The 19,194-nt window shown below is 51.7% G+C and overlaps 1 protein-coding gene across 1 annotated transcript in view; it reads left to right on the plus strand.

The window, feature by feature from the left end:
* Grk3 (G protein-coupled receptor kinase 3) overlaps window positions 1-19,194 on the plus strand; it is an 88,643-nt gene that overhangs the window by 31,722 nt on the left and 37,727 nt on the right. Inside the window, exons 3-6 of the mRNA XM_051161724.1 lie at window positions 7,535-7,608; window positions 12,767-12,868; window positions 15,215-15,289; window positions 17,882-17,943. Coding sequence (XP_051017681.1) covers window positions 7,535-7,608; window positions 12,767-12,868; window positions 15,215-15,289; window positions 17,882-17,943 — 313 coding nt within the window. The remainder of the gene's footprint in view (window positions 1-7,534; window positions 7,609-12,766; window positions 12,869-15,214; window positions 15,290-17,881; window positions 17,944-19,194) is intronic.

A 19,194-nucleotide genomic window follows, 5' to 3' on the forward strand; every position in this document is an offset into this window, starting at 1 on the left:
TGTTCATGAGATGTCTTGCCTCGAATACCTTCAGCCCTCGACTTGCAAGCTGAGTTTTCATATCTTATAAAACAATTGCCCACTTTATTGAAATGGTTCCCCGCAGGCCTTTTGGCAGTTGGAAGCTTCCAGCAAACACGATGCTGTCCAGCTGATAAATACCGAATGTGGGTTTCTTGCAAATGGGTCCCCGGGCTGCTGGATGCAGCGGCTCTAAGGGCACATCGGGGACCCTGTGGTGTAGTGGGTCATCCCTTCCACCCTCTGCTTCCCTGCAGGGGCTTTGCCCTGAGCTCAAGTTGCGGGCTCATCTCAGTTTACAGGCCCTGCTTCAGAGCCCTCGCGACTCTTCCTGTGGCTTGTGCACACACCTCCAGGCCCAGCTGGCACTTTCTCCTGAGCCCTCCATGGCTGTTCACAGCCACACTAATTTCCCCATAGTGCTGATTCCAGCCAGCCCTGGCCAGGGGACACACAGGAAAAGAAAGGTGAAACCATGTACTCATATGAATCTGGCCTGGCAAACAGAAGCAAATGGGGGCTACTTACCCAACGAGGTGAGGCGACCCCTGAACATGGTCCTAGCTGTCAGTGCCAAATGCTGTGCCGTGTGGGCAAGGAAACACAAGAAATCTCCCCATCACCCCAGGAATGTGGGAAGGAGCCGAGAGGGACCTCGTGCACTGTCCACACTGCTCCAGAGCTCACACGACAGTCACCTCTGTCACGGTGCCCCCATGGGACAGTCTGCCAGGCTGCTGTGAGGGCCACTCAGGTAGCAGAAGTAAAGATTCCCAACCCTGTGCCACAGTCCCTGCACTCGGGAGTGGGAGTCTGAAGGACAGCCCGTGTCTTAGTTCCTTTCCCTGCGGCTGTGACACAATGCTCTGACAAAAGCACTTGAGGGAGAGAGGGGTCATTCTGGCGTGATCGCTCCGAGCACACAGGGTGAAATGTAGGATTACCTTTTATCTTTCATTGCCAGGAATCTTGTGTGAAACCTAGTGCCCCTAGGAAGATGTTCCCACAGGACTCAGAGTCCGCATGGAGCACTAAGCGGGCACACCTTACCTGTTGGCTGCTCCTGGCTATCTCTTGTTGAGTCTGGACATGCTGGGCTGACTACGTGGTCTGTGCCGCCCTCCTGCCTGACATCCCCAGAACCAGTGTGGGTGAATGTTTCTACGCAGGGCTTTGGGTAACATTTGCCTGATTTGGGTATTTCTAATTTTTTTCATAAGTCGTTTGGAATCTGTTTAGTCAGCAGCGTTTGTGCTATAGAAGAAGAGTTGCCGTGGTTCATTCTCTGTCAGCGTGACACAAGGTAGAGTCATTTGGAAGGAGGGAACCTCAACTGAGAAAAGTCTTCCATCAGGTTGTCTGTGGGCACACCTGGAGGGCATCTTCTTGATAAATGATTGATGGGGGGGGGGCCCAGCCCGCTGCTGATGGCTCCACCCCTGGCCTGGCGGTCCTGGGTTCCGTGTAAAAGCAGGCTGAGCAAGCCATGGGGAGCAAGCCAGTGAGCAGCACCCCTCCACGGCCTCTGCATCAGCTCCTGCCTCCAGGTTCCTGCCCTGCTTGGGTTCCTGTCCTGACTTCCTTCAGTGATGGGCTGTGCTGTGGCACAGCAAGATGAAGTCACAGTGTTTCTCACAGCATCAGAGGCCCTAAGACAAGGAACCTGGGGCTGAAACCAGTAAAGAGATGGCTGTAACCTGGAGGGGGCCTGCCCTGCTCTACGGCTGGAGACTTTCCCTGCCCGTCCAGCGTGTGACGAGATCACTTTATAAAGCTGGAAGGGGTCCAGTTATTGGCAGGGTTGGGTGCTGTTCCCCTGCTTCTGTGTTCTAGAATTTTTGTTTTTGTTTGTTTGGTTGGTTTTGGTTTTTTGAGACAGGGTTTCCCTGTGTAGCCTTGGCTGCCCTAGACTCACTTTGTAGACCAGGCTGGCCTCGAACTCACAGCGATCCGCCTGCCTCTGCCTCCCGAGTGCTGGGATTAAAGGCGTGAGCCACCATGCCCAGCGTGTTCTAGAGTTTTTATCCTGTTTTAGTTCCTTTGTTTCGTTTCCCAGCAAAGAGCATCCCATGGATTTTCCTTAGGCTGCACACACGGCCATCTGCCCTCTTGTTCACAAGAGTCACGGTATTTCATAAATGATCCCACCGGACTCCCCTAGGACTGAGTTGGGTTTCCTGGGAATGGCCAGGGCCTGGATTTCAATCGGGGTGGCATGGCCACCCTGAGTTCAACACACTCTCCTGATTCTGAAACAGCAGTGCACCTACTATGCCTTTTTTCTGTGAAGGTGTAAGCCAGCATCCAAAGGCTCTGACTGCCAGGCTCAATTCTGTGCTGATTTAAAAAGTTTACCAAGGGGGCTGGCGAGATGGGCCAGCGGGGTAAAAGAGCTTGCCACCAAACCTGATGGTCTGCGTCATATCCTCAGTGCCTCCCTCCTAGAATGAGAGAATAGACTTCTACAAGTTGACCTGTGGATGAACACGCGCGTGCGTGCCCACACACACACACACACACACACACACACACACACACACACACACAAAAGCATGCCCACACACATATATACTACACTACACAAATAGTGGGTAAATAAATGTGACTGACACTTTTAAAACTTAAGGGATCTGGAAGCACAGTAGAGGTGCTGGGTGCTCGCTTTATTATAGTTTTTGGCTTCTGTTAGGACTGGGAGGGGCTGACAGGGACAGGTGAGGACTGGCAACGTGGGTTGGTCAGACTCAGCCCGGAGCAGCCGGGCAACGCTGTGCGGTATCTGTTTTGGTAACGTGTGTGCCTTTACGTATGCACGAATTTGCTCCTCTGCTTCCTGCTCAAGGCTCCCTTTATTGTCTCGTACCCCGGACACACGAAGAGTCTGACCGCTCACTCTGATGGCTGACGATGCTGGACGAGGCTTCGTGATCCAGCGTACATGCTTAGGGTGAAGCTCTAAGGCTCTTTCACTCATGTACGGTGGTTTTTTTTTGTTTTTTGTTTTTTGTTTTTTGTTTTTGTTTTTGTAATTGAGACGTGTTTACAGTCCAGTCTTCAGAGCTCTTTGGCGAGTCCATGTACAAGGCTTTTCCAGACACATGGCTCGCGGGCGGCTTTTCTCTAAATACGTGGCTTCTCTTGCACTTTTTTTTTTCTTTTAAAGCCCAAGCTGTGATGTGCACCGAAGTGCCCTTTGCCATGTTTTTCTTCTACGGGTGGGTAGGCTGTCAGCAGTGCCCTTGCTAAAGTCACAAAGCCCTCTCCGTCGGTCTCCTAATGGGGCGTTGGTCCTCTGAAGAATCGGACTCCTTCTGTGGTCCCTGTTGTTCAGGCCGAGCAGCTGTCGCCGTCGCACGGAGGCTCAGCTTTCCACCAGGAGTTCCTGGAAAGGCAAGCCGCCTCTCTCTACTGAAGTATGTGGATTTAAAAGCCCGTGGCTGCGTCCGTGCACTGTTGGTCCCTGTTCAGCCCTCTGCACACTGTGTGGAAGGCTGGGCTTGAATGGCTCCCAGATGGCCCCAGCCTCTACCTCTTCACGTAAATGTTAGGGTTTGTTGATTGACTTCTTAAAATTTTCCTGCTGAGCCCCCATCTGGGGTCATACTGAGCCAACAGCTGACTTAATTCTTGCTGCCCACAAACATGGCGTTTCTCTTTGCTTACCTATATTTTTATTTTATTCACTTTCATCCTAGGAGTCATACATATATCTGACGGAACTTGTTGCTGACGTTGCATGCTTTGGTGTTATGAGCTGCACCGCTGTTGTGTTTCCTCGTGGTGCCGAAGTTTGAAGCCATTGCGTTAGCTGGCCTCATCACATCACAGTGGAGCGTTTCTGCCGCGTTGCAGCTCGTTTCTAGACAGACACTGCTATTTCAAGCAAGGCCATACATTTCCCCCGTTGAATCTGAAGCGTCTTGGCTAACCTTTGAGGCTCTGTGAGAAAATGCAGCACTGACGATTTTATTGCCAGGGCTCCTTGTTACTCTGCACAGCTTGATTATGGCGAGTGTTCACCGTCTGCCCTTTGGATACTTTTATTTTTATTCTTGGGCCTCTGCGTTCCCGGCATCTCCTGTCTGGGTGCTCCTAGCTTGCGGTGTCTCCCACAGCTGGTGTGCTTCTGTTTCACTGTCCTCTGGATTTTACACCCTGACTCCTAGGTGTGCGTTTCTAAGCCCTCATCCCGAAATGTGGTTGTTCAGTTAAGTTTGTTGTATTTAGGAAAAAAATGCAGTCTTACAGCTGAAGAGTGTCTGGAAATTGATACAAGACCCTTTTCTTTTTAAAATTGCACTTTGGATGTGTGTGTGCTTGTGTGCATGTGTGCATGTGAGTGTGTGTGCATGCATGTGTATGGGTATGTGAGTGTGCGAGCTTGCACATGTGTGTGCGTGCATCTGTGGAGGTCAGAGGACAACTTGTGGGCATGACTTCCCTCCTTCTACCACGTGGGGCCTGGGGACCAAAGCCAGGTTGTCAGCCTGGTGACACACTCCTTCACCCCCTGTGTTATCTCACCTGCCCAAAGTCAGCATCTTTTTTTTTTTTCCTTTTAAACTTGAAATACATACAAATGCTGGAGGAACACAAGGTGGGTTTTGTGAGCTCATTCACCTGAGTGAAGCAGGCTCAGTACACATTGAGCTCGTTCACCTGAGTGAAGCAGGCTCAGTACACGTTGGGCTCGTTCACCTGAGTGAAGCAGGCTCAGTACACATTGGGCTCGTTCACCTGAGTGAAGCAGGCTCAGTACACGTTGGGCTCGTTCACCTGAGTGAAGCAGGCTCAGTACACGTTGGGCTCGTTCACTGAGTGAAGCAGGCTCAGTACACGTTGGGCTCGTTCACCTGAGTGAAGCAGGCTCAGTACACGTTGGGCTCGTTCACCTGAGTGAAGCAGGCTCAGTACACGTTGGGCTCGTTCACCTGAGTGAAGCAGGCTCAGTACACGTTGGGCTCGTTCACCTGAGTGAAGCAGGCTCAGTACACGTTGGGCTTGTTCACCTGAGTGAAGCAGGCTCAGTACACATTGGGCTCGTTCACTTGAGTGAAGCAGGCTCAATACACGTTGGGCTTGTTCACCTGAGTGAAACAGGCTCAGTACACGTTGGGCTCGTTCACCTGAGTGAAGCAGGCTCAGTACACATTGAGCTCGTTCACCTGAGTGAAGCAGGCTCAGTACACGTTGGGCTTGTTCACCTGAGTGAAACAGGCTTAGCACATGTTGGGCTCATTCACCTGAGTGAAGCAGGCTCAGTACACATTTCAGTGTTTCAGGGCAACTCCCACTACCCGTTCACAACACTGGCATAGAAAAGTGCCTTCCCCTCCCAGCATCAGGCTAATTGCCCGGGGCCGTAGGAATACACACCAGGTGAATTATATTAGCATTTCCACCCTTTGTGCTGCTCAAGGGCAATGAAGCACAAAAGTTTTTTTCTTTAGTGCCAAACTCAAAAATCTCAAGTGGTTGGGAAATTTGCTAAATATGAAAGGGGGGGTGCATTTTGGAAAGCCACACCAATAGCATTTGTTTCTATTATTGGATAACATAAAATTTTTAATTGTTAGAGGCAAGGTTTGGCCATTCCTACAGCATAATAAAATATCTCCTCCTGGAAATTATATAACCTTAAATTTTTTTTTTTTAAATTTTACCTCCCTCTGCCATTTTGTTATTTTTTTGTTTTATTTAAGACATGGCCTCACACTGTATCCCAGGCTAGCCTAGAGTTTACTATGTAGCCCAGGCTGGTCTAGTGTTTTAGCAGTCTTCCTGCCTCAGCCTCTTGGGTGCTGGAATTCAGGTGGGCACAGTCCATGAGCCCCCATCCGTGGGCATTTGCTCCTCAGTCGCAGAGTCCCTCCTGTGCCTGTGGATTAAGAGGTGGGAGAAGCAGTAGCATCGCCAGCCCTCCCCAGCAATGGGGGAGGCTCACGCTGAGCATGGTCTTTGTAACCTGGGCATCCTGGTGCCTGAGTCAGGGAGTCGCAGAGTGCCTAATGTACATTGAGAGAATGGCAGGCACATTAAGACCCTTCTGTGTGTCTGTACCCAAAGTGTTCCACCTTCATGCCCAGACAGTTTACCTACTCTTTTATTGGGGAGTTTCTATTTTAAAAATTGGCTTAAAAAGAGTTTCACCTGGGAGCTGGCTCGGTGGTTAAGAGTGCTCACTGCTTTTTTAGAGGCCAAGGCATTCAGACCCCAGAGCTGACAGCTCACATCCACCTCTAACGCCAGCTCTGGGTGACAGGGGTGGGGTGGGGGGGGGGGGGGGGGACAGGGGGTTCAGATGTCTTCTTCCGGCTGGGCAGGCAGGCACCTTTACTGGCTGAGCACCTTCATGGCCCTGGGCTTGCTGGAATTCTCTGAGTCTCTACCCGTCAGTGTGATTGGCTAGCTCAGGCTTGACTGTGAGGCTTTTGTTTGGTGCTGTGCTCGTGAAGGAAAAGAGACTTACAGGCTCAGAAACTTAGAGTGGCGGGTGTCTCCCTGGAGGCCGGCTGGGGAAGCTTGTGGAAAGGGCTACTGTTTCCTGGGCTGGGAAGTGCTCCGTGCACGTGAGTCAGATAAGCCTGCTGTGCAAGCTTGAGGTTCAGGCTCAGTTTGGATGCCCAGCACGCGTCTGAAACATCAGGTATGTGTACGCTCACCTCTAACTCCAGCACTGGGGTGCAGAGGCAGGCAGATTCCAGAGCATGCCAGGAGACACCTGATATTGACACCTGGCCTGCACCAGGAGACACCTGAAATTGACACCTGGCCTGCCCACGTGCACATACTCACCTGCATGCTCATATTTGAGCAATGATGCACAGACAGGGACATACACCCCCCCTTATGGGTTCTACCACGGTGCTGTGTGTCATCCAGGGCAGACCTCAGAGCAAAGGTGGCTCTCATGGAAACTTTGGAGGGGATAGATAGAGTCTTGGAATTGTTTGTGCGTGGGGCAGGAAGTTGGAGGTGTCCCAGGCATGAGATAATGGCTTGCTACAAGCAGTCCTGGTGTCCTGAGCAAAGAATTCCTTGAGAACGCGTAGCTTGTTGTGGGCTGTGTGTTTGCTGGGGTGTGAGGTAGTGAGTGAGGCTCAAAGGAAGGGACTAGAAGGGCCATCTAAGCTCCACCAGCTTCAGGTGTTCAGTCCTGTCTCTACAGGTATCCCGTGGCGGTCACAGGAACCCTCTGTGCTCCGTATCTCTGCTCTCTTTGGCTTGCTGTAGTGACCTGGGGCCTCAGGTGGTGGTGACAATGTTTATTTACACAGTGGGAGGGGCCATGAGCAGAGCAGAGATGCCAAGCCAGGTATGGATGTGGTACAGTCACGTGGGATCTGTCTCTCCAGGGACTCCTTGTCCTCTTTTTTTTTTTTTTTTTTTTTTCTTTTCTAAAGTAGGGAAGGACGATGCTGAGTTATAGACACAGTATTTGGAAGAAGCAGCCCTCTGGGATAAAACTTCCTGGTTGCCAGCCTGACGTCTTCCCTCCCTCTCTCTTCTTTAGGCTTCCTGCTGTTTAAGGACTTCTGTCTGAGTGAACTGGATGAAGTGGTCCCACAGGTGAAGTTTTACGAAGAGGTAAGAGTCAGCCCTCTCATGCAATTCCCTTCCGAAGTGTGTCCGGCTGAGTGCTGGGGAAAAAAAAAAATCTCAAGGCTTGTAAATAGCTTATGTAATTCCGAAGTTCATTAAAGCACTTATCGGTGCAGGTGTCTCAGTGGTGATGGCCACGCCCACGCGCCAGGGCTAGAGTACGGCTCAGGCTCTGATCAGCGGTTCTCAACCTGTGGGTAGCCAAGCCATTTGGGGGGTCGGACAACCCTTTCACAGGGGTCACATAGCAGACATCCTGCGTGTCAGATAAATATCTGATACGTTACGATGATTAACAGCAGCAAAATTACAGTTATGGAGTAGCAACAAGATAATTTTTTCTATGGTTGGGGAGGGGGAGTCACCAAAACCTGAGGAGCTGTACTGAAGGGTCACAGCGCCAGGACGATTGAGCACCGCGGCCCTGGAGTACAAGCAAGGAAGGAAGAGTGCCACTGGCTCCAAAGGCTCCAGGGTCATTTGGAGGTCACCTGGCTTCTTGGACATCTATAGATGTTGGTTTCATCCTTGAGAACTGAGTCTGGGGGCTTCTGAGTTTGAGAGAGGAGCTAACCTGGGGTTTCCTGGCCATCTTAGAGGAGCAGAGTGGAGACTTTGTCAGGGATGGGGCTCCCAGACATGCATCCGTTTTTCCCTAAGACATTGGGTGACATTTGAGGGGCCTAGGAAGGGAATGTAGAAGCTTCTGGAAGGTCCGTTGAAATCTAACTAAGCCTTATGGGGCTTAGAGATTGCAGACCTCCTGGGAGACAAACGAGTAAGGCAGGAGGCTCTGGTGGGAGTGACCGGTCCACTGAGAACGCACGGCTGCTTCAGAAGAGGTGCATTGTGGGTTGGTGACCACTCTACAGGCACAAGTTCAAGGTCACCTCAGCAAGGTGGCATTTAAACACGAACATACATGACAAGAAGACTGGTTTCTTGGAGGTGGTGTTGGGAGCGCACAGGAGGCCACACAGCTCCCATGGTGGGAGGAGCTTGGCACAGGAGGGACTGAAATTGAGGAGAGCAGCATGGGAGTGGGGGGCGGGGGGAGAGGGAGGTTGGGAGAGTTAAATCACAGACACTGCGACCCTCTGCCGTGTGCTGGATGCTCTTGTCCTGGCTGTGTCACCTGGCATGGGATAAAGTTAAAAATCTCCCAATCGGATGGTGCAGCGCCTTTACGATTCCCTCTATCACTCTTGCCCCCGAGTGTGGGAAGCTCTCGGGTCAGGCCTGCGTATGTCCCTGGGAGGTCACCGTGTGAAGTGCGCCCTTCTCTGTCCCAACCTGGCTTCTTCCTCCCCATGTGGTGGCCACATCTGCACGTGGTTCTGGGGATGTCTCCTTCGGGCTTGAGTCCTGCTGTTCACCCCTGGCAGTATCTGGCACTGTCTGCTTTCCAGTGAGTGGCTGTAGGTACATATTCGTTTTTCCCGAGTTGTCTGAAATTCTCTAGCTCATATATTTACGTCTTTAACCAAACCTGAAGCAATCTAAGTGGTTTTTTTTAGAGCACCTCGCCCCACCCACCCCCTTCCTGGACTCTGGTTCTTGCTCATGGTTGATGGGTATTATCCTGTGGGCCCCACCACTGTGCTCAGTTTTTCTTTTCAATATCTTTTCTTTCTCTTCTAGAAATTGGATACGATCTTTGGTCTGTCTTAAAACCCACGGCCCCCTTGTCTTGGCCTCTGCAGCCGGTTTTCCCCCTCCATCCACCCATGCACTGAACGGTTTGTTTCAGAGCCCATATTTTCACTTCAGAAATTCCCAGTTGATTTTTTTTTTTTTTCATTTCTGATTTCTGTGTGGTTCTGTGTTCATTTCTTTTGCTGTGATAAAATATCCAATAAGAAACTGAGGGGAAAAGGGGATTGTTCTGCTTAAGAGCCCTGGGTTAACAGTGCTCCGGTGAGGCGAAGGCTGGAACTTGAAGCAGGTCATTACACAGTCAAGAGCAGGAAGAACTCTCCCTGCTGGTTTGCTCTAGGCTAACTTCCTCCTCTCAGTTCACCTAGGGAACAGCGCTGCCCACAGTGGGCGGAGCCTCCTCACATCAATTAACAATCAAGAGGGTGGTCCTCAGAAGTGCCCACAGCCCAGTTGCTGTAGGAAGTTCCTCAGTCTTCCCATCTTCCTTGGGTGACTCTGGGCCCTGGCAAGTCAGCCGCAAAACTAGGTAACGTGGTTGTTTTCTTCAGCTGCCCGTCGTGTCCTTCATCACACAGGTGTGCTCCGCTCTGACTAATTATAACCTCTGATGTCCTTGCCTGATAATCCAGCCCTGGTCTTGTCGGATTGGCTCTCACTGCTGGTCTGCACTTTCCTGTGTGGGCCCATCTTCTTCTCAGGTGAACAACAAAAGCACACATGTAGAGCTGAGAGGTTGGAAATTGAAGGTGCTGTAACGCTCCCGCAGAGGGTCTGGGGTGTTTAGTGTCAGCAGACACTGAACCTGGCTCTCCCACGCCTCTGTGGTGTGTCACCATTGAGTCTTGTCCAGCTGCTCAGCCTTTCTGGGCCACTGAGGTTGACGGTGCCCTGACGCCTGTATGCCATCAGGTGCCCAGCAAGCCTGACAAAATAGCTATGTGGATTTTGCCCCTTCTCCCTTGTCTGTGTCTGTTAGGTCACTCTCCGGTGCTTCCGTAATCACGCTTCCGTGAAGTGACAGCCATGCTTTCACGAGGACCGGTCTGCCCTAAGCTCGCTGGTTGTCTGGGTTTGTGATGGGCTTAGAAAGAAGCACACGTGCAAAGTGCTGGTGGCACAGACACGAGGGTGGAGTCCACGGTGACCCTCGGATTAGCTTGGTTTTGTGACAGAGCAAACCAGGATGGGACATGGTGGCTGTGGCCCATTGCGAGCAAATCCAGGGCTACTTTAGATGAACTCACATAGAGATGTTTTTGTGGCTACTCGGAGGGAGAGGTCAAAGGCACGGTTGTCGTTGCCGGCGTCTGTGGGCCTGATACTTTTCCGTAAGGTCTGCATGGCTAGTGACAGAAGCTGTACAGACTGTCCAGGGTTCTGAAGCCAATGAGAGACTGACAGGAGTTGAGGCAATGCCCTGGAGACGCAGAACTTAGATCCCAGAAAGGTGGGGCTGGGCCACAGAGGCAGCTTAGGCAGCAACATGCGCGGGGCACATTGTTGGGAGCACGCTGTCACATCTGTTCTTCAGTATGGAGGCTGGTCACCTCAAATGTAGGTGCAGTTATCTGGGTACACGGCCAACCCTCCTATCATTATTGAGTGTCTGCTGTGACCACGAAGTCCTTTGGCGAGCTGTGACACAGCTGACTGTCTGTTCCGTAGCTGGCGAGCCTTCTGAAAGGAGGTGAGATGTGAGTCTCAGTGGCTGGTCCCGTGCACTCTCCTCACTGTCTGGAGTTCACATGAGGTTAATCTGACCCGGGGCCCCGGAGCACAGACACAGTTCTGTGCCTCATTTGTTCATGAAGCCAGGAGTGTCTGTGTAGCTGCAGGAGATGAACTGTGGAAACTTCCGGAGGATGAGCATCTGACTCACCAGATGCCACTCTGCCTCACGGGTCCCCAGGTCCCCTGTACTCGCTTTGCTTTGCCGCCGTGTTCGGGGATATTAGTTCTGGGACGCTGCGCCATCCATGGCTTGAGGTTGTGTGTGCGTGTGTCGGGGGACAGGCACTGGGCTCTGGTTGGGTTGCATCTGTTGTGGCATCCAGGCCTTCTGGCATTAACCCTTGACTATCCCAAGGCCAAAGTGCAAACCAGAAGAATCAACTGAGCCCCACTCCTCTCCTTTCTGCTGGTGCAGGTGCACTGCACCTGGCTTTGGCCGCCTCGCAATGGTGTCTATGCAGCTGTTTGTATATGGTTAGTTTTCAGAAACCAAGGTAGGATGCTTGAACCTGGTCCCTGGTTACGGCAGCTTTGCTAAGACCTTCCGATCCTCTTGGGCCGATCCCACAGTGTCGTCTGCCCCAAGGAGACCCCATTCCTAGCCCCTCTGGCACGATTGCCAGCCACCATGCTACACTAGTGATTGGGCCCCGGTAACTTCTCAGTGTGGAGCCTTCTAGTTGTTACAGGACCTCCGTGGTGACACCCCCTCCCCCAAACTGTGACCTCATATGTATGAGAAGACTTTGTAGGGCTAAACGGTTTTGATTCCAGTGTGTGAACACCAGCCTGTAAGGTCAAAGCTACCCCAACAGGGCAGGTCCCTGTTTTCTGCCAGCCCAGGTGGACAGCTCTCAGACATGGCACAGTGAGTGTAACGAGGCCACACACAGCAGCGTGGCGTGTGGTGTGTGAAAGGTGTCTTTACCTTCATATTTTATCATCTTCAGCCTAGTCTTGTATTCTCAAAATATGTGTGTAAAGAAACGCGGACGGTTTTCTCACCAGGGACCTCTCTCAGTCAGATTACGACAATTGGGACCATTCCCACTTACGGCAGGTGTTTCTAAAATCCACTTAATCATTTCGTCAGCCCAGTGGCCCACTGGGCAGCCTTTCCCAGCATAGCATTTGAAACACAGTGGATTTTTCCTTCCTTCCTTCCAACTCTCTTCCTATCTAGCCCAGGCTAGCCTTGACCAAACTCTTCCTGTCCCTGCTTCCCGAGGGCTGGGCTGGCAGCCACACACACTGCACCTGGCCTGCGATAACATTAGCACAGGGAAACCAATGCCCATATCCAGGCGCCCACTCCACCTCCAAATAAGTGCTTTCTTCAAGCAAAGTTTGGGAATCTCGCGGCAAATTCTAACTCCTTCCCCTGCTGGCTTTGGTGAGCAAGCTCCACCTCAGGGCTGAAGCGCAGCCAGCTTCGGAACATCTGTGCTCAGGAGAGAACTGGCCAGGCAGGTGGCCTCCTGGCTTCTGTGTAGTGACATGATTACGGCCACGGTGGTCTTTGCTTCCGTGTTATAATGCTCATGGTCACCAATTCTCAGTGTTTCTATCCGGGTATGACTTGCCACCACCTCATCATCCCCTCACTCAAAGCAGCCATTTTTAGGGGAGCCGTTGCCTCCGTAAATTGTTTTATCTCATGGGGAAGGGTTATAGCTCAGAGCCAGCGGTGGTGCTAAATAAGGCCGGTTTCTAGGAAGCCCTGAGCTAACGTTGACAACCTCCGCAAATCCAGATAAAGGAATACGAGAAGCTGGACAGCGAGGAGGACCGGCTGCGCAGGAGCCGGCAGATGTATGATGCCTACATCATGAGGGAGCTCCTCTCCTGCACACACGTGAGTGTCCCGTCCTGGTCCCCAGGCAGCACCACATGGGGGGGTTGTGCTGGCTGCAGGTCCAGAAGGGAGCACAGGTGTATGGTTGCAATGGTGGGGGCGGGGTCTTCTTTCCTGCCATAGCCGTACCCCCTGTGGCACATTCTCTGGCTTTGCCCCCTCCCCCCCAGCCGCACCCACCCATCCCCACAAGCTGGCACCGGTGCGGCAGGAAGCCGATGCCGTGAGGGGGGCTCTTTTGGATCACTGAAGAGAAGTCTCTATCCTAGGCTTGGTGAGGGGAGTGAAACTTTATTCTCACCCTAAGCCTTATTATTATTTGGCAAGGTCTCTCCATGTAGCCCAGGCTAACCTTCAACTCCTGGTCCCTGTGCCTCAGTGTCCTACTCCCTAACCCTGCCACGCCTAGAGGATGATGATGGTGATGATGGTGCTGGTGGTGGTTGTGGTGGTGACGATTAGGACTCTAGGCGTCTAGACTTGAACCCAGGGCCTTGTGCTTGCTAGGCAAATAAATACCATAGAGCCATCTCCCTGGCCTTACCGTATTGGCTTTAACTTAGGTATACTTTAGCAATAAGGAGAACCCTTCCCCCACAGGCTACAGAGGAAGAGGATGCAGGCAGTCCTGATGAGACTTCATAGGCTGGGGTCAGTTGGTGGGGGGGAAGTCTCCCCCATCTCTGAGGTGTAAGGGTAGAAGCATGGGGGGCGGGAAGAGTGTGGGTAGGTTGGACCTGGAGGAGATGAGGGAGTGGGCTATATTCGGGATGTGAAGTGAATAAATTAAAAAAAAAAAAAAAACCAATTAGGTGAATCGGAATTCAATTAATGTAAATCTTCAATGGTGTTTTTGGGATTAATCAGGATTATAATTATTATGTTAATTTTATTCATGAATAGTTAAGCAATAGTGGAAATTATTGTCTTCCTTAGAAGTCAGATAAACAACGTACTTGAGATAAATGAGGTTCTCAGGAAGTGACTTAGAAGTAAGAGTGTTAATTAGCAAGGTAGGAACTGCCCTGTGGATGCCTTTGTACCACTGGGGGCTGTTTTTCAAAGGCCACACAAGCCTTCACTTCCTCTGTCCAGGGCTGTGGCCATTAGCCACCTGTAACTGTTTAAGTTCATTTAAAGCCAATGAAACTAGATGAAGTCACTTCTGGGCTCCCTGTGGGCTGTGTGTCAAGTGTGGCCAGATACTCCTTATGTGATGACACCAAGGTACAGCACTGTACCACGGCAGGAAGACTGGCTGGATACCCTCCCCCCATGCCTTAGTGCTTAGGGCCGTAGTTACAGATGTGGCACAAGCCGGCTCCACTCAAAGCATCTGTTGCTTTGCTGTGCCATAGAGGGAACTGGGGCCTGGCAGATGCTCAGGGCTCTGTGCCCCGGTGCCTTGGCTGGGCGTGCCTGAACCCTGGAGGACGCACACAGGCACTCTGTGGACCTTGTGTGAGGGAGACTTTGGCAGAGTGATGGGTTTTATTTGAAGGGCTCGTGATGATTATCATCGGGTTCAAGGGAGATCTATGCTCAAGAGTTAGAGCCGGTGCTCCGAGAACCCCGGGGGTCCCATTTCGCTTGACTGTTTCTATCTATAACAGTACAAAGGTGTAAACACAAGCCTGGGAAAGCTGGCCTCTCTGCTGTGTTTGCTTTAGGCTGAAAGGTTCCCTCCCCAAGGGCCTTTTCCAGCCCAGGTTTTCTGTAGAGGTGGCCGTCAGTGGCAGTGAGGACAGTCAGAGTCTCAGCTAGCTAGCAGATGCTCATGTTCCTGTGAGCTCTAAGAAATGGGAGGAATCCCGTTAGCTGGCGAGAAACAATTTGAACTGAGGAAACCACATCGAGAGGCTTCTGGAAGATCTAGTTTGCAACCCACATCAATGGAAGGCCTGTTCTGTTTGCCCCAGCTGCCCTCTGCTGGAGCTGTGGTGAGACCTCCAGGACCCAGAGCCATCTGCCATCATGGCCTGGCTTGTAACCCTTGTGCTGAATTCCTAGGTGCTTGCTCCTGCATCCGTTTTCACTGACACAGCAGATAGCTGACATCTGTCATCAAGGAAGGCAGGGGTTATATATGTAGTCAGGCAGTGGCTGTAGGGTCCCTTACACTCTGTTGCCATGGGAACCCTGACCCACTGAGGGGTGTATTCTGGGTACCCAAGGAGGGACTCTAGACACCCAGTGAGTGGACTGTCTGCAGGGAGCCCGCAGGTTACTGTTGTGGGATAACTTTGTCAAACTATCAGTTGTACTGTGTGATCTGTGGATATGTCACCTCCTTATTTAAAAAAAAAAGCTGCCTTCTCTCTTTTCCTTTTCCTTTTCCCTTTAAAGCAATTCTCAAAGCAAGCCGTGGAACACGTGCAGAGCCATCTCTCCAAGAAGCAGGTGACAGCTACTCTTTTTCAGGTAAGATGAGATGGCTTCGAAACAGCCTGACCCGCCTCTCTAGCAAACTGGGTAATGTTTTCTTAGCTCTCCAAATGCACTGATGTGCAAGGCTGTCTGCTTAGAGCAGGTGCTCTTGCTGTGACCTGCTGCAGTGCCCACAGTCTTCACAGATGTGCCGGGAAAGAGACCGCTGCACTGTTCTCACAACTGAATGTCCTGGAAATCCATTGAGCTAAGATGGATCCCAAGCCTTCCTTCCTCCCGCTGGGCATCCGCTGTCTGTGATAGGTGGGGGGTGATGCTGAGTGATTATCCTCTGGATTAAGTGAGATTTATGTCCCAGAGTAAGAGGTGATGCTTTGAGAACCCTGGGGAGGGTGGCACGGCATTTGATTGCTTCTATGCTGAACACTGCAAAGATTTAAACTGAGACCCGAAAAGTTGGCCTCTCCACAGGCAGGCCTGTGCATGTGTGCTGCTGGTTAGGCCGAACAGCTTCTTCCCCTAGAAGCCTTTTCCAGCGTAGATTTTTGGTTTTGTTTTGTTTGTTTGTTTTGAAAGAGGTGGCCGTGGTAGTGAGGACAGTCAGAGTCTCAGAGAGCTAGCATCTGTTCATGTTTCTGTGTGCTATAAGACATGAAGGAATCCCATTAATCAATTAGTTTCCAAAAGTGAAGTGAATGAGTTCATCCTCTATTCAATTGCCAGATTATTTACAGTGAGATGCACTGGTGAAGCACAGGCTGGGAGAGGGGCCTGGCTGGGAGAGAGAAGGTGGGGGGGGGCAGGCCTGGCTGGGAGTGAGAGAAGAGAGGGGGGGGGGGGGGGGGGGGGGAGAGAGAGAGAGGCAGGCCTGGCTGAGAGTGAGTGAGAGAGAGAGAGAGGCCTGGCTGGGGGAGAGAGAGAGAGAGAGAGAGAGAGAGAGAGAGAGGAGAGAGAGAGAGAGAGAGAGGCAGGCCTGGCTGGGAGTGAGGGGGGGGGAGCCTGGCTGGGAGAGAGAGAGAGAGAGAGAGAGAGAGAGAGAGAGAGAAGAGAGAGAGAGAGAGAGAGAGAGAAGGGCCTGGCTGGGAGTGAGGGGGGGCTGGCTGGGAGTGAGAGAGCGAGAAGGTGGCCTGGCTGGGAGTAAGAGAGGGGGGGCCTGGCTGGGAGTGAGAGAGAGAGAAGGTGGCCTGGCTGGGAGTGAGAGAGAGAGAGAGAGAGGGGCCTGGCTGGTAGGTGACCAGAAGATGCTAGACTCTGCTGGCAACATCCTTAAATTTCATTCATTTTGTCATCATTTATTACATGTGACTGTCCCCTTTTATAGACTGAGGGACCCGAGAACCCTGGAGTGGCTGTGTGCTCACACCCACCACTGAATGCAGACTTTGACCTCCTTTCACTGGTGTGTGTGTGTGTGTGTGTGTGTGTGTGTGTGTGTGTGTGTGTGGTCTCTGTAATGTGCCTGACAAAAGCCACCTAAGGATAGAAGGTGTCCCAGGGGGCTCACAGCCAGGTGCTGGGAAGGTGTGGCACCAGGGTTCTCAGACAGGAAGCATCAAGGCAGCTCTTCCCTCACAGGCAGGCTGGGAGATCTGTCTCTGTGGCCATTCTGGGTCCTGGATTCTGTCAGGTTGGCGGTCAGTGGCTACCAGCACAGGTCTGGTGTGTTAGAATGTGGCCAGGCGGTGGCTAAGGAGTCTAGGGAGGTTTGGCTGTGATTAATAGAAAGAATGGAGTGTTTGACACAACGGAAACATAGACCGTGAATGAGCACCTGTTCCCCGTGGAGAAAAATCTATTCGAGAAACCATGGGGGCCTCACTCCCGAGTTCCTCCTGAGCGCCCTGCTGCTGGGACATGGTCTGCTTCAGCAGACTTCCCTTCTCCCACGGTCTCTGCTTATTTTATACTTGAGTATATCAAAAATATTTTCCCTCTAAGATCTCCTAGACTCTGGTGAACTCTTAGGTGTGGCCCTCCGCCAGCCTCTTGTTCTCGGCTCCAGCTTGTGGGACAGAAAGCCTGGCTCTTCACTCAGAACCATGAAGCAGGGGAACCTGGAGTCTCCCCAGACCACACAAGCTCCACCCCCACAGCCTCCTTTCCCTCTGGGTACCGTTGGCTCTCAGTCTAAAAGGCATAGCATCCATTAATAGCATGGCCAATTAGGATGGTCAGCTGTGGGTCTATCAGCATCCAGTCTTTAAAACTCAATCCACGTAGAAAGGGCTCATAGCAAGGCATGCTGGGAAATTCACTCACAGGGCACAGGGACAGATGAAAATGTGTGGCACCCCTCCCCACACCCTTTTCCAGAAATTAGTCAGAATTCCAAGATGGCGACAGAGGGTCACGTAGCCAAGGGCTTGGGACCCTTTATACGGCTCCCGAAGCCATCTCCGGTCCCTGAGGAAGCATCTGCCTCTCAGGAAAGAGCTGTCCCTGCCTGAGACACTGCAGGGCCTGTTCACATTTTGGGGAACCTCAAGATGGACAAGCACAGGAGCGACAGCACCCCATGGGAAGCAGGGATGCTGACCTTGGACCCGAGTCTGTGGGCTCGCGCCCTTTTTCTTTGATTCATTTCTATTTACATGGTGTCATTTCCCCCCCCTCCGTTCTTTCCAGCCATACATAGACGAAATCTGCGAAAGCCTTCGAGGGGATATTTTCCAAAAGTTTATGGAAAGGTATGTGGCGTGGTGGCGTGGCATGTGCACAATGCGTGGCATTCCCATGTGCTGCCCTTCTAGAGAATATGCTGCTTTATCCCTCCACAGGCCCTCGTGGCCACGACTCGTGGCCAGCCTTCTGCCAGGATGCTTCTTCCTTTATGTTATAGCTCTGGGGTGTGTAGCCCTTGATCCCCCCCCCCCACCCCCACCCCATGATCCACTTCAGGATGGTCTGAAATTGAGACAGCCTGGTGTGCTTCCGTTTTTCTGAGGATCGTATGGGAGGCCTGAGCTAACTCTGCGTGGTGGCTGTGTTGTATCTGACTCATGTCTAAGGATCCTGAGGCATGTGAAGCAAGACAGCTCTGGGGTTTCCAAGTTACAGAGTAGTGTGTCGCCTGACACTCTGAGACTGGTCCGTGCTTGCCCCCTGAGCTGTAAACAGTCAGGTCTCAGGGCTCCCAGCCTCTCGAGAGCAGTCAGTCCCCTGTGTGTGTGTTCACCTTGACTGCATGTGTTTCGGTTCGACTAGAATCAAGAGACAATTTGTTGCTGGGCAGTGGTGGCGCACGCCTTTAATCCCAGAACTCCGGAGGCAGAGGCAAGCAGATCTCTGTCAGTTCAAGGTCAGCCTGGTTTACAAAGTGAGTCCGGGACAGTCAAGGCTACACAGAGAAACCCTGTCTCCAAAAACCAAAAAAAAAAAAAAAAAAAAAAAGGCAATTTGTCCTGGAGTGCACTCAATATCTTGGGGACCGACCTCTGATCCTGGCACCAGCAGAAAATCTATGGGAAGAGGTTCTGTGAGGGAATGCAGGCTCGGAGCTGAGCTTCGGCCTCATTCCAGCTTCCCCTCCCTTGAGTGCATTTTAACTCTTATGTGACCTGGTTCCACTTGCTCCAAGCCCTGGGCCTGATCTGTCCTTACCTCAAGAGTTGGTGATCCCTCCTCATGGGATGCCATGGGTGTGATGGTGTGACTTGCATTGTAGGCAACACATGTACACACACACACACACACACACACACACACACACACACACACACACACACACACACCAGGGCATGTAAACACATCTTTAAAGCAGTTCTAGTTTTAGGTAAATAAATTACTTTGGAAGTCAGTTTGTTGATTTATAACACTTTAGATTGTTTTCTGTCAATGTGTTCTCAAATATTTTATATATATATATGTGCGCATGCCTCGTTGTGAGTATGGAGCTTGGGTTTGGAAAGCATGTGCATGCAGGTGGGTGGGTGCACTGA

The sequence above is a fragment of the Acomys russatus genome, chromosome 19 (genome assembly GCF_903995435.1).
Source record: "Acomys russatus chromosome 19, mAcoRus1.1, whole genome shotgun sequence".
NCBI classification, from domain to species: domain Eukaryota; kingdom Metazoa; phylum Chordata; class Mammalia; order Rodentia; family Muridae; genus Acomys; species Acomys russatus.